Here is a 14,747-nt window from a genome sequence, read left to right as displayed (position 1 = left end):
GATCAGCTTGTTTGTCAGCTTATCACATTGTTCATAGCAGGTTAAAAAGTCCTGTAATGAAAGTGAAGGGCCACATATATGATCCAACAATCATTGTGTGGCCCTCCCTCTAGGATAGATAAGCCATGCAAAGGCTTCTTAAAGGGGTAGTCCCATGCCCCAGAGTTCTGAACATTTTGTTCAGAACGCTTGGAGAGGACGGCTGTGATTGTGACATCACAGCCACGCCCCTCATGATGTCACACCACACCCCATCCATTCATGTCTATGGGAGGGAGCGCGACGGTCGTCATGCCCCCTCCCATAGACATGAATGGAGGGAGTGTGGCGTGATGTCATGATCACGGCCACCCGCCCCAAGCGTTCTGAACAAAATGTTTAGAACTCTGGGGCACGGGAGTAACCCTTTAAAAGGAATGTAACACCTAGCTAATTTTACTGATTAGTACCAGATACTGAAACACATTGTAGGAGATTTATGGTCTAATTTGCATGTTTTTATGATTTGCTTATTTTTGCACGTTATTTACTTACAATATAAGTGATTTCTAAAGACGTATCTATGTAGGTCCCTTTACATGCAGTGGTCATAAATTTAATCATCTGTCATTTTTAAAAACTATGCAAAAATTGTGCATTATTCATCACATGTATGATAACTAATGCGCATGTCTGCAAAAAAATATATATTTTTGAAAAACGCAACAAAACTGACTGAAAATTCCATACAAAACAACTCAATGAAAAATTTCCCCCATTCTATTTGTAATCGGTTTCTTATTTCTTTTTTATTATTATTTTTTTTGTTAGTACATTTTTTATGTAGGCTGCAATCATGCCTGAGCTGTTTTAACAGCATTAAGAAAACGGCTTTACAGCATGCCCCATGGACATAGACAACAATAGACTGAAGCTGTCCCATTCACATGAATGGGAAAGGTTACTGATCATTTTCTGTGACCTTTGAAGAGTTCATCACACAAGGAGGGGAAGCCTAAACTGTGAGCTTCAGCTATCTTCTCTATCTACTGTCCCCCTGCTCAAGAAAGCACATGTGCAGGTCTGTCATGAACCTCAGAATCATGTTTGTTTATGAACCTCTGAATCATTCAGAGGTTTATTAGCAAATTTCAGATGGGTGCGTAAATGTAGTTTTTTGAGCAGGGGGACTTTGAAGGTGCTGCAGAATTCCAGCATCTGCAAGGGATCAAATACTTTTTTCCTTCACTGTACTTAGCGCTGACAAAAATGCAATTGAAACTTTCTACTTTAGGTGGATTTAAAATAATTTAATTTGAATCTCACATCATGACTAAGGTTTGAAGCCAACTTAACATCCAGCAGGTGCTAAATACAAAGTAATAGCAAACATTATGCTGCAGTAAGGTGAACTAATAAAAAAAACTTTAAAATGTTGTTTGACTTAACTTACAAGCCTTAAAGGGGTACGCCGCTGCTCAGCGTTTGGAACAAACTGTTCCGAACGCTGGAGCTGGTGACGGGAGCTCGTAACATAATTGCCCCGCCCCCTCGTGATGTCTCACCCCGCCCCCTCAATGCAAGTCTATGGGAGGGGGCGTGACACCCCCTCCCATAGACTTGCATTGAGGGGGCGGGGTGTGACGTCATGAGGGGCTGGCCTATTACGTTACGAGCTCCCGGCGCCGGCTCCAGCATTCGGAACAGTTTGTTCCAAACGCTGAGCAGCGGAGTACTAGGGATCAACCGGTTATCGGTTTGGCCTATATTGTCGGCGGATATTCACGATTTGGGGCGTTATCGGTATCGGCAATTACCTTGCCGATAATACGATAATGCCCCGCCACCTGCACCGCTCCCCCCACCGCACCGCACCGGCCAGAGACTGCCACCACCGCTGCTCCATTGCCATCCCCGGTTTTATAATTACTTGTTCCCGGAGCCCGGGGTCTGCGCTACTTCTGGCTCCTGTGGCGTCCTGCGTTATTGCTGTGCACTGCGTTGCACAATGACATGTGATGTCCTCAACGTGACATCACCGTCAGTGCGCACAGCGTGACAGCTCGGGCCGCCGCCGGAGCCAGAAGTAGCGCGGACCCCGGGAACAGGTAATTAGAAAACCAGGGATGGGGAAGGCAATGGGGCAGCGGCGGTGGTTGAACTAGGGATCGGCAGGGGAGAGAAGCGGGCGGCGGCGGCCTCTGGCCAGAGGATAGGCAGGGGGTGGGGCAGCGGCAGTGGTTGTACTCAGGAGGACCCCAGGACAGGCAGGGGGAGAGAAGCGGACGGCGCTCTCTGGCCCTGTAAAAGCTGCTGCAGTTCATTGATAAAGCGCCCGCTTTAAATCAATGATCTGCAGCGGCTTCTTCGGGGCCGGGGGGTGTGGAGAAATAGCAGATAACTTATACCGAAATATCGGTATAATTTATCGGCTATCGGCCTGAAAGTCCACAGATTATCGGTATCGGCCCTAAAAAATCAATATCGGTCGATCCCTACGGAGTACCCCTTTAACTGCATACTGAGGCTTGTAATTCTTAGAAACCTCTGTAAGAAGGTTATGTTAGCCCAGATTCTCCCACTCTGGAGTGAGTTCTACTAAGAATCCTGCAGTAGTAGAGCCTGATAGGTACAGAGATTCTTTTAAGCCAGACTGGTCATAATAACCATGTGTATTTCCAGGTATACAATTTTATCTACACTCAGTAGGATTGCACAGTAAGGGGACTGCTCCCAATCAATGGACTTTTCCCATTAAAATGTGTGATTTCTCTTCCCTCAGGCTATACAAGGACAGGAATCAATTTTCATAGTAGTAAGCATCTATTGAACTTATATAATTTTTGCACAATAGACTCAAATTGCTGCTGTATCGATTGAAAAATAACCTTTGGGTATGGCGAGGGATAACTAAAGGGTTAAACCTACAATCATAGTAATTGCAGAAGTACTCTTAGATGAGTATTAAATTTGTCTGGAGGGTTGGTGTGATTTATAATAGATAGTGCAAGTGGAAAAACAGCTGGTAACCCCCAGTCAGGTTACTAGTATTATTTTTGAAGCAGTCTTGAGAGGTCTAATCTTACAGCCTGCTATATAGTGTGCTACTCTCTCTATTGGCAACATTTTTATTATGTTTTTTCTTTAAATCTGAGCACTCTTCCAAACCAAAATGTCTAGAAAAAAGCATGACAGCCTTTCTTATTTGTCTTCCTAGATCAATACCAACTATCCGACTCCTGATATATCCCTAGAAGACCTTGAATAACTTCTTCACAAAGCAGAATTTAATTAGAAGTAATTATAAAAACAATGGAGTGACCTTATTCAACCTCGAAATAACCTATAGGAAGTCCTAGGCTGTTTACTGATGCTTATGTATATCGGCATCTCTAACACACGGCCAATACCCATGTGCACTGCAAAGCAAGGTTATCATTGTATCCACAAAGATGTGCCAAAAAGGAGCTTCTGCTTTAACTTAGTGGCCCAGGTTCCTTAAAAATGTGGAACGTATAGGCAGTGATGTATACCGTAGGCACCATTTTGATATTTCTAGCAACTTGCGTAACCCTATTAGGGCTCATTCTCATGGCGGTCTGCCCCTATAAATTCATGCCCGTTCTGCAATCCGTTTGATCATTTTTAAACGGGTTGCAAACGGCTGTAAAAAAATCCCATTGATGTCAATGGGATTTTTTTACAATCCCTTATTACCTGTTTGCTCCCGTTGCCTTCCGTCCCATTTTTTTTTTTACGCGGAAAAGACGTTGCATGCAGTATTTTTTCTCCCGTCAAAAATAATGGAATAGAAATGGATATTAAAAATTTACCATTGAAGTCTATGGCAAATGGATAAGCATATATGTCATCCGTTTGCACCCAGTTTTTAATATACATTTTTGAACCGTTATTACTTCTTAACATACTCAGAAGGAGTGAAATCAGCAAACTCTTGCTGTGCTGCCGGATTACTACTACTCCCATCATGGAACAGACTTGTTTCCTTGATGGGAGTTGTAGTTTCCAGGTTGCAGGAGTCTGGGGAGGCTAGATTAATGCTTGTACTACTACCCCATCATGAAACAGAGTATGTTCCATGCTGGGGGTAGTAGTACAGGGGCTGAGGGATTGATTGCACTGGGTCTCACATCTGAGACCCAATGCGATCAAAATGTATTAACCAGGGAAGCGGGCGGCATGCTCCGCAACCCTGTGATGTAGATCATGTGTGTGTGTTTTACTTTCATTTTAAAATGCCCCGAGGGGCCATTCAGGGCTCCCGGCGGGGTTTTTCAAGACATTAGCGAGGATTGTAATCTTGCACTACACTGGCGGCCGGGGAAGCATTGTGCTGTGTTCCCCGGCTGCAGGAGGGCAAGATCTATAGGTAGTGCAGCAGTGGGCAATATACATAGCTAGAGCAGGGGGAGGGGGGCAGACATATAGCGCTATATGTCTGGCCCCCCGCTGAGCTAGCTATGTATATTGCCTCCCACTGTGCTAGCTATGTATAATGCCCCCGATGCGCTAGCTATGTATATTGCCCCCACAGCACTTACATATGTCCCCCCCAGCGAGCGCATACATAAGTCCCTCGCAGCGCATCTGTGAAGTATACTATCCACAGCGCATCATGTTGCTGGCCAGGGAAGGCAGCGCAATGCTGCCCGCTTTCTGGCCAGCAGATGTGCTGCTGATAGCATACTATTCACAGATAGCGCTGTGAGGGACATTTGTGTATAGAAGCGCTGCAGGGGGACAAATATATATATATAGTGATATATATCTGTCCCCCTGCAGTGCTTCCATACACATGTGTCCCTCGCAGCGCATCTATGAATAGTATGCTATCAGCAGCACATCTGCTGGCCGGGAAGCATGCAGTATTGCGCTGCCTTCCCCGGCCAGCAGCATGATGCGCTGCTGATAGTATACTTCACAGATGCGCTGCGAGGGACTTATGTATGCGCTCACTGGGGGGACGTATGTAAGTGCTGCGGGGGCAATATATATAGCTAGCGCAGTGGGGGGCATTATACATAGCAGGCGCAGCGGGGGCAATATACATAGCTAGCTTAGCGGGGGGCCAGACATATAGCGCAATGCTTCCCCGTCCGCCAGTGTAGTGCAACATTACAATCCTCGCTAATGACCTTAAAAACCCAGCCGGGAAACCTGAATGGCCCCTCGGTCCTAGCCATTCAGGGCTCCTGGCGGGGGATTTAAAAATGAAAGTAAAAACACACGATACTGCTCCCCTGGTAATAACTTCTGATCGCATCGGGGTGCGATCAATCCCTCAGCCCCTGTACTACTACCCCCAACATGTAACAGACTTTGTTCCATGATGGGGGTAGTAGTACAAACACTAAACTAGCCTCCCAACCACCTGCAGATTCCCGCAGCCAAGGAATTACTACTACCATCATGAAAAGAAGTTTGTTCCATGATGGGAGTAGTAGTAGTCCCAGCTGCTGGAGTCTGTAGACAGCTGATACTAACGGATGAAAAATTGATGCAAACGAATGCCACTAAATAGCATCCCTTTGCATCAATTTGCACCCAATAATAGAATGGTCCATTTAGGAGGCAATAATGGACAAAATCTAGATCGGGGACAATGGCTGTGTGAATGTAGCCTTAGCCTACTATTAGCTTTCGCTCAGGTACTGTATTCATTCACATTGCAGAAAAATAATGCAGATCTTGCCATGAGCCACATCCACTTTTTAATAATATTTTTAAATTGTCATAGACTAGGTACAACTATGTTCCAGGATAAACAGATAAAAAAATATGTTGGACCAAAAGTTGTTGCCTCTGTAAACCTATAGGAATTCTTAAGGTATTGAATAAAAGTAATTGTAAGCCCCAGACTTCTTGCTGCAGGCAAAAGCATTGTTTATATTTCTCTTAATATACATGACCCCATTATACCTGAAAGAGAAGGAATAGTTATGATAGGCTACAAGCTGAAAAAGCACTTTGCATGCATTAATAATCCAGCTGGAACCTTTTCATGTAAAATCACGGTCACGATGTGCTGACAGTGAATACAAGTAAAATGTCAGTGCACCAATCTTCACAAGCCAAATAATACTTATTACAGAGTTATTATGAGACCACTGTACATAGTTTCTATGGTCTCTTTGGATTGGGTCATTGTTATTATTCCCTGCAGACCAATTTAATATGTTTGTAATTTGGATACAACAACAGGACCTTCCATTCTTCAACTGAACTGCATTTGGAACACTAGAGAACGCAATAGTGAACCAAGCCGGGCTATAACAGCCATAATAAGAAACTTAGACTAGAGCAATATCAATTAATGCCATCAGTATTATTTTTGGTGTAAGACAATAGAGGTAGACATCCCTCTCATACAGCCTTTAACGCCCCTACTCTGGAGAATATACAAGACGGGTGTGAAATGCCATGCTGTCCTCATACCCTACAAAGATATTGGATAATATCAATTCTATACAGGGTTTTGTCATGACTGGTTTGATGATGGACATTACCAATATGTATATTAGAAGCTCACTATAGTATTCAACTAGGATGATGTAATGACCAAGGCTTTCCAACCTTAAATAGAATGTCTATAGTGTACAAGGATACCCTACAAGCTTTACTTTGTACAAAGATACCCTACAGAGTCAACTTTGTTGGTTAGTAGTGACATTTTTTACTTTATGTTCGCTGATACGATTTTCAGAGAACAAAGTTTGATACGCTGAGAAAAGTAACGTTTGTTGTATATCATTTGTTAGATGATGGACCCAGTTTTTCAATGGGACTTAATCTTAACGCTTCACTTCTGGTTATCTTCTACCAGCTGGTCCTCTATTAAGATAAGCCTTCTATAGGGAGCTGTCTTGTCAAATAAACTGCTGGGTGTCACTGCATATTATTGTCTTGGGCTTTAGTCATTGTCAATAGTTTTATATTTAACCATTAACTATGAATAGCCTGATAATTAGATACACTTTTCCTTTAACCAATTGACTATAGTTATGTTTTCCTAACATTTAGTTAATAGGGAAAATTATTGGACATGTCTTTCCTGTCAATGTAACCCAATACACATTACAAATATATATAATTTTTTTGAGGCTCAAAAGTGAAAATAAACCACTGCAGAAGATGTCTGATCATATGTAGCTAAATGATGTTAACCACGTGCATCACCGGCATCTCAGGAGGTCATAGTTTATTGTCGTTACCAGACCTCTACCCCTTCGGAACCTTCTTGGTATAATCTGAGGTTTGGTTCAAAGTGCTGAAGAATTGTAAGTCATTCATACAGCCAATTATGGTAATGGTGGTTGGAGTAAATACAGACTTGTTTCCCGGTAGCATGTGAGCATCAAACACCTGTCATGTAATCTCATCAGATACTAAACAAAGGCTGTGCCCTCTCATTACACCCCAGTCAACAGAAACAAACTAACTAATGAGGTTGTGATTGCAGGAGGAGAATAAATGAACAAATCACAAAAGAACAACTGCAAGAACACATTCCACTCAATAAAGGCAGATCAATGGTAGCACCAACTGCAAGGAGCTACTCACATACATACATCTTCAATGATCAGCAGAAACTTTCACAGATCTGTCCCACAGCAATACATTTATTAAGAGTTTACAGATCTCTGCTTGATGCTAAAGGAATAGGCCATAAAAATGCATTTCTGCAAGTCTGCTTTATTAAAGTACAAGATATTACCTTTCTTCCATACATTTATCATAAAATGCTTTAATGGAGGCACAGAATGTGCAAATCCTAGCAAAACAACTGTCATTACACGCTACCACCTTCAAAGTGCAATACATTAAGACAGCAATAGCTATTACAGTATATGCACGAAGATAAGCCAAAACATAAACCCCTACACAATAGGCCTATTTGAGCCTTAAAGGGGTACTCCGCTGCTCAACGTTTGGAACAAACTGTTCCGAACGCTGGAGCTGGCGTCGGGAGCTCGCTCGTGATGTCAAAGCCCCGCCCCCTCAGAGCAAGTCTATGGGAGGGAGCGTGACAGCCGTGATTATGAGGGGCTGAGCTATGACATCATGAGCTCCAGGCGCCGGCTTTGTTTGTTCCAAATACCGAGCAGCAGAGTACCCTTTTAAGGGTGGAGTCACATGCGCCAGAATTTGTTGCAAAAATCTGCAACATAATCGGCCACATGTGTATTCCAACCAAAAACCAAGGTTTAATATTCCATTACATTTTTTTTTAAGCTGATGTAGCCATTTAACTCCTTGGGGACGGAGGGCATACCTATACGCCCTCAGCCCACTCCCTTTCTATAACATAGCGGGTCGGGCGTGGCCTCTAATAGCACGCGGCACTGATCGCGGTGCCATGCACTATTACCCCTTTAGACACGGCATTCAAAGTTGAACACCGCGTCTACAATGAAAGTAAAGCACTGCCGGTTAGCTAAGGGGGCTGTTCGGGATCGCCGCGATGAAATCGCAGCATCCCGAACAGCTGTAAAGACAGCAGGAGGGTCCCTACCTTCCTCCATGCTGTCATTCCCGCTCCCATAGGGTTGCATAGAGGGGGCGGAGCATGACATGACACGGGGCAGAGACGTGGCATCACAATACTCCGGCCCCATGATCGGCAGTCATCAGACCCGGAGCGAACATGCTCCAGGGGCTGATGGTAACGGGGTGCTGTGTGAAAGATTACGGGGGTCCCCAGTGGCGGGACCCCTGTGATCAAGCATCTTATCCCCTATATTTTGGATAGAGGATAAGATGTCTTAGCGCCGGAGTACCCCTTTAAAGGATTTGTTCCTAATGTTTGGTGCTAGATATTACAGGACACCCTTAGAGGTCTTGTGAAGCCCAAGGCTTGACAAGCAAGAGATGTTTGTCTCCAAGAAGAGGACAGACACCATATTAGGCAGGTGATTTTAATATTATGGCTGATCAGTGTATTTTTACTATGCAAAGCAGACTAACACACATAGAGGTTTAAACAGTATATGTGCTGAGGAATCAAATAGATACTGGCTATAAACTACTCTAGATATATGCTGTGAATCTTTCCAGCATGGTGGCTTTGTTGCTTTGGAGCCCTGGGATCCTGGGTGATAGTATGACCAACAGCAACATCTGCATGAACGCTGTGTGTTCTCCCTTTATGTAGGTTAGGTAGGTTATTATACTGTAGGAGTGTACAGTACTTATTTCATTAATTGTGCCCTAAATATTTTGTTACCCGACTACTAAAAAACTGCAAGTTGCTTTTTAAACCTTTATTACTTCATCCATCCTTGAGGCAAACCTAAAGGTGAGCTGTCTAAACATGAATTACTTCCGAATTTTGAGTGCAGTGAGAGCATTATAATATCCAGGCTATTCACTTCCATTTAGATGTCAATACTACGCAGGATACTGGCACCCATTTTGGTGCCAGTATTAACATGTGTGCTGCATTGGTAAAAGCCATCCCCATACAGCCGCACTTGCCTTCTTTTTTTCAGGTATAGCCTTAGTTTTACTAACACGGTTGGCTACAAATATGATGCAGTGCTGAAAAGAATGACTACTTTAGGCTACACAAGAAATGCTGTTGCCGGGTCCATTTCTTCAATAGCTTTCTTTACTGGAGTGATACACAAATGCCAGGAAATGGAGTCTGCTGTAACTTTAGGTGACTGCCATCCTCAAACAAAAGCTGCATTACCAGAAAACCATGTAACTTCCATTATTTCCTAACGGAAGCATACGAAAAAAAATAGATTGCTTACACAATATTAAACTATTATTACACTGGTGTATTGGTATATACTTATTCTTAGTATTCCCATAAATATACATATAAAGCTTTAAAGTCATACTGCAGCTAGTTTGTTTAGTTAACCTTCATATGTAGATGAGAAAAGCCTAAATATGTAAGAGCTCTGGATAATGCCTAGACAGGCATGGGACTGCAATGCTAAATTACTATGCCCTTTCCTTAGTTTGCAGTTCTATTCATCTTTTTGAAACATTGAAAGACAGATTGGACATCAGGGAACGGATTAGCCACAGGACGACCTGTATTTCTACACAAAAGCCTAAGTGTGGAAAAATGGCACCCTGTGTCACTCATTCTTCACTTCCTGAAAAAACAAAATATTCATGGAAATGGCCATTTAAACAGCTCTTTCCCACTCATGGCAGAACAAGTGCTGATTGTCTCCCCCGCACATATCAAAACAATTTGACTTGGCCAGAATAAGATCACAAGAACTGATCTAGGCCTCTCTTGAAGACAACTAAGGGACAGTAAATGGTTACATAAAAAGTACTCATTCAAAATAAGGAGATATTTTCGATACAGAGCCATTCGTCCGATCCAGAAATACACAGTTAGTTACAGTAAATTGCAGGAAGGCGACATCTCTATCAAGCAGAGCCTATAAAATACGGGCAGGAGAGGAAAAACTGACTTTCAATGCGATATTGTTTTTTACCTATGATGTAAACACTTATTATTGTCTTTTTGTGTCATAGAGGTCAGGGTTCCAGATGTAAATGTCTTGGAGATAAACAGAATCCTAATAAAATGTACAGTGCATATGGTTTTACCCCAACAATATGCTGTCTAACCAGGCACTATCCTCACTACGGTAGTTTAAGGCATCTATGGCTGCACAGGGATTACACACTGTAAATTAAAGCCCTGCATATTCCGCAAGATGTTACATTTTGAGGCTAATAATTCAGGAAGCCCTGATCAGGTCTAATATGGAGAGTTTGGCTCCAGAACTAGTCTGAAGGGGAAATCATTTCATATGCATGATGTGTTAAGCCACAACTGCAATCATTAAACACATCATAAAGTCCACTGTACATTTCTCATTAAAGCTGCGAGAGGAGAAAAATGTCCTCTAAACTGCGCTTTCAACAACACAGATGCGAGCTGGAATAAGGATGTTATGCCATCAATTAGGAGGATTCTTCTTCTGAACTTTCCACATTCTTGTTTTCCAAGGATCAAAATTTCTGCACCACAGGAAACATTCCCCTGGCAAGTTCTCCTTGACATTTAAAAAAAAAAAAAAAAAAAGGAGCTTCATTAAGACAGAGGAATGCAAAACGTAAGTGCAATAGGGAAAAGTTACCTTGTATAATATATTATTAGGCTGGATCTAGAAGAAGGAGATATATGAGCAGCCAGCCTCCAGACATTTCATGGCACTGAGAGCAGCCTGTATTAACAAGCGTAGCGTGGCAATGTTCAGGCATAAACCACACATACAGTAGCTCTCTATCTCCAGAATGCACTTAACTAGCCGCACACACATTAACAGGCTCTTAATGATCAGACACATCTCCTCCTAAACAATGAAAAAGGTATCTCAGCAATATACGCCTTCCCTTCCAGGAGCAGGTGAGTGCCCTCACACAATAAGCCAAGCTCACCTCCCATATTGATATACAACAATAGGATTTATTCTGGGAATAATCACCCATTGAGCAATTTCCTGTGATGTTTGCTCAGAACATACCAGAAGATCCAGACTTCCATCAATTCGCCTGGTAATAAATACTGCTATAGCAACAGATGGGAGCTATGTCATTCCTCAGCAACAAGAATCTTGTGAGAAAAGCCATGTTGCACCACAAGTAGCAAACCAGTAGGCACCCCAGACAGAAGGGCAACATGACTCTTAGGGCCAGGGGCTATAAACAAGCACTTGTACTCTTTATAGGGTTGATGGATTATTAAGGCACAATGCGACATGGAAGCAGGATCAGGATACTATGGAAAGGAAAGCAGCTTCTTCTTGTCTGCATTGACAAGGAGGGAAGGAAGGGACCACCATAAGTTGTGTAGGTGCCTGGGGTCTATAGGTGCAGGCGAAGTCTATGGGAAGGGCAGGCTGCACAGATGGCAAGGACTGGCATAGTATAGAATAACACAAGCCTACATAATCACTAGGCAGCAGCTCATCAGGAACATTTTCCATTGAGACTAAGGATAATAAATGTGGCGTTGTGTGGCGTTCAAACTGCAGATGCCGCTATGTAAAGAGAACATCATTCAACTCCATTAACCTTTCACACTGTGCATTTCCAATGGGATGACTGCAATTCAATGACCACCCAAAATCCAGTTGAGTGAGTTTGTTTGGAGAAGTGGAGCTAGTGAAGGGATTGGGGCCTGAGCTGCAGAATCCGCTGCATCCTAGGTGCACTCCACTGCCCTTTCCATAGAACTTTAGTGCCATCTATTGAAAACTTGCTGAATAAAAGGGGATCAGGGCACCTATTGATCTGGATTCCAAACAAGCCAATTACTCAACAGGGTTTTATTCTTTGGCTTTTCCTATGTTCTCCTCACAATGCCCAGCACCATGCACTTGGGCACTAATTGCCGCTAAATGGGGGCAGTGCCCATCACCATGCATCTTACCGCATACAGTAGTACCCAGAGCCCGCCATGCCAGCACGCTGGCTCCACCATGAAGTAGTAGTAAGTCGAAGCATATTTACCTTCTTTAAGCAACTGAGAGTGGATAAGAAATAGAAGCAAACAGCAGATGGCCGCCCCTGCTAGTGCCCATAAAGCCTTCAGGAGCTGCATGTCGCTTCCCAAGTCAGAGAATCCCCACAAAGTAACACAGCGAATCCCCAGAAGAACGAAGCATGAAGGGCTCCGGAGCTCACAGGAAAGTCTCAGGCACCATGCTCTGCTCCAGGGCTGGCAGCACGGACCCCCTCCATGAATCAGCTTTCTGCTCCTCGGAGTTGGCCGGCGGCGGGAGACTGGGCACGACTGCGCAATAGATGGGAGCCATCAATTCCCCCTGCCCCCGGTCAGATCGTGCCCATGTCCCCGCAGGTCCCGTGTAAGGTAACTTGTCCTAGGCGGCAGCAGGCTCTCTCTCCCCTTACGTGTTGCTCTGCAGAGGCGCTGGCACTGGGCAGGGGTAGCACTCCTGGCTGGGTGGACGGCTTCAGCTGGCAGAGCTCATTCCGATGCAATGATCCAGTGGTGAGGGAAGGGCAGAGCCGGGCACAGTCCGCTGCTGCAGCTGCTGCTCCCTCTTCTTCATGTGCTGCTGCTGCTGCTGCTTATTGCGGAGGCTGCGCTGCTTCTCCCTCCTGTTCTCTGGGAGGAATGTGTGATGCCGCTGCCCTCCCTTCCTCCCTCTCTCCCTCCCTCGGCGGGTACAGGGCTGGATGGTAATAGATGTGGATTATTTATTGTGTCAGTGCCCGCTACCTCCTTATTTAAACAGTGCCAGAGCTCGGCGCAACTTTCCGTGTGCTGAGCCCGTGACGTCACGGTGTGCCCCCTCCTCGTCCTGAACAGCGGTGCCTACCACCCCCGAGCTGTGACCTGTCACCCTCTCCCACACAACGGCTTTCCTTCCTGGGATTCCACTACACAGTGCCAGCCTCGCCAGCCTGCCCCGTAGTATCTGTACCTCTGTAGACTGCGGCTCGCACTCTGCCTACTGCATGGATACAGGCTGTGCTAATGGTGCGGCCTGGGAAATGGACAACCCTGGGGTGTGTGAATAGGCAGCTTATCCTGGCATTGTGCGCTCTGTGTCTGGCTCCTTATTAACACACATAGCTGCTGGTTGTCCTGGACACTGAAGTGGAGGAGCCTTTCATCTGTCTGCAGAGCAGGGGCTGAGGAGAAGTTTCCATGTGGCTGCTGACAGCTCTGCTGCCCCCTTATCCTCCCAGTCCTCTGCTGCCCCCTTGTCCTCCCGGTCCTCTGCTGCCCCCTTGTCCTCCAGTCCTCTGCTGCCCCCTTGTCCTCCCGGTCCTCTGCTGCCCCTTGTCCTCCTGGTCCTCTGCTGCCCCCTTGTCCTCCCGGTCCTCTGCTGCCCCCTTGTCCTCCAGTCCTCTGCTGCCCCTTGTCCTCCCAGTCCTCTGCTACCCCTTGTCCTCCCGGTCCTCTGCTGCCCCTTGTCCTCCCGGTCCTCTGCTGCCCCTTGTCCTCCCGGTCCTCTGCTGCCCCTTGTCCTCCCGGTCCTCTGCTGCCCCTTGGCCTCTCAGTCCTCTGCTGCCCCCTTGTCCTCCCAGTCCTCTGCTGCCCCTTGGCCTCCCATTCCTCTGCTGCCCCTTGTCCTCCCAGTCCTCTGCTGCCCCCTTGTCCTCCCAGTCCTCTGCTGCCCCTTGGCCTCCCATTCCTCTGCTGCCCCTTGTCCTCCCAGTCCTCTGCTGCCCCCTTGTCCTCCCGGTCCTCTGCTGCCCCCTTGTCCTCCAGTCCTCTGCTGCCCCTTGTCCTCCCAGTCCTCTGCTACCCCTTGTCCTCCCAGTCCTCTGCTACCCCTTGTCCTCCCGGTCCTCTGCTGCCCCTTGTCCTCCCGGTTCTCTGCAGCCCCTTGTCCTCCCGGTCCTCTGCTGCCCCTTGTCCTCCCGGTCCTCTGCTGCCCCTTGGCCTCTCAGTCCTCTGCTGTCCCCTTGTCCTCCCAGTCCTCTGCTGCCCCTTGGCCTCCCATTCCTCTGCTGCCCCTTGTCCTCCCAGTCCTCTGCTGCCCCCTTGTCCTCCCGATCCTCTACTGCCCCCTTGTCCTCACAGTCCTCTGCTGCCCCCTTGTCCTCCCAGTCCTCTGCTGCCCCCTTGTCCTCCCAGTCCTCTGCTGCCCCTTGTCCTCCCAATCCTCTGCTGCCCCCTTGTCCTCCCAGTCCTCTGCAGCCCCCTTGGCCTCTCAGTCCTCTGCTGCCCCTTTTCCTCCAGTCCTCTGCTGCCCCTTGTCCTTCCAGCCCTCTGCTGCCCCTTTGGCCTCTCA

The 14,747-nt window shown here is 46.0% G+C and overlaps 1 protein-coding gene across 2 annotated transcripts in view; it reads right to left on the bottom strand.

Annotated features, from left to right (window-relative positions):
* Positions 1-13,443, bottom strand: part of TAFA5 (TAFA chemokine like family member 5) — a 577,073-nt gene extending 563,630 nt beyond the window's left edge. The window contains exon 1 of one of the 2 annotated variants that reach the window (XM_056573705.1): positions 12,490-13,443. In XM_056573705.1, coding sequence (XP_056429680.1) covers positions 12,490-12,580 — 91 coding nt within the window. In that variant the 5' untranslated portion in view covers positions 12,581-13,443. The remainder of the gene's footprint in view (positions 1-12,489) is intronic. The other variant, XM_056573707.1, reaches the window with a different exon arrangement.
* Between the last annotated feature and the right edge of the window lie 1,304 nt (positions 13,444-14,747).

Source organism: Hyla sarda, chromosome 4, assembly GCF_029499605.1.
Source record: "Hyla sarda isolate aHylSar1 chromosome 4, aHylSar1.hap1, whole genome shotgun sequence".
Taxonomy (NCBI): Eukaryota; Metazoa; Chordata; class Amphibia; order Anura; family Hylidae; genus Hyla; species Hyla sarda.
This window is presented reverse-complemented; position numbering and strand designations above follow the sequence as displayed.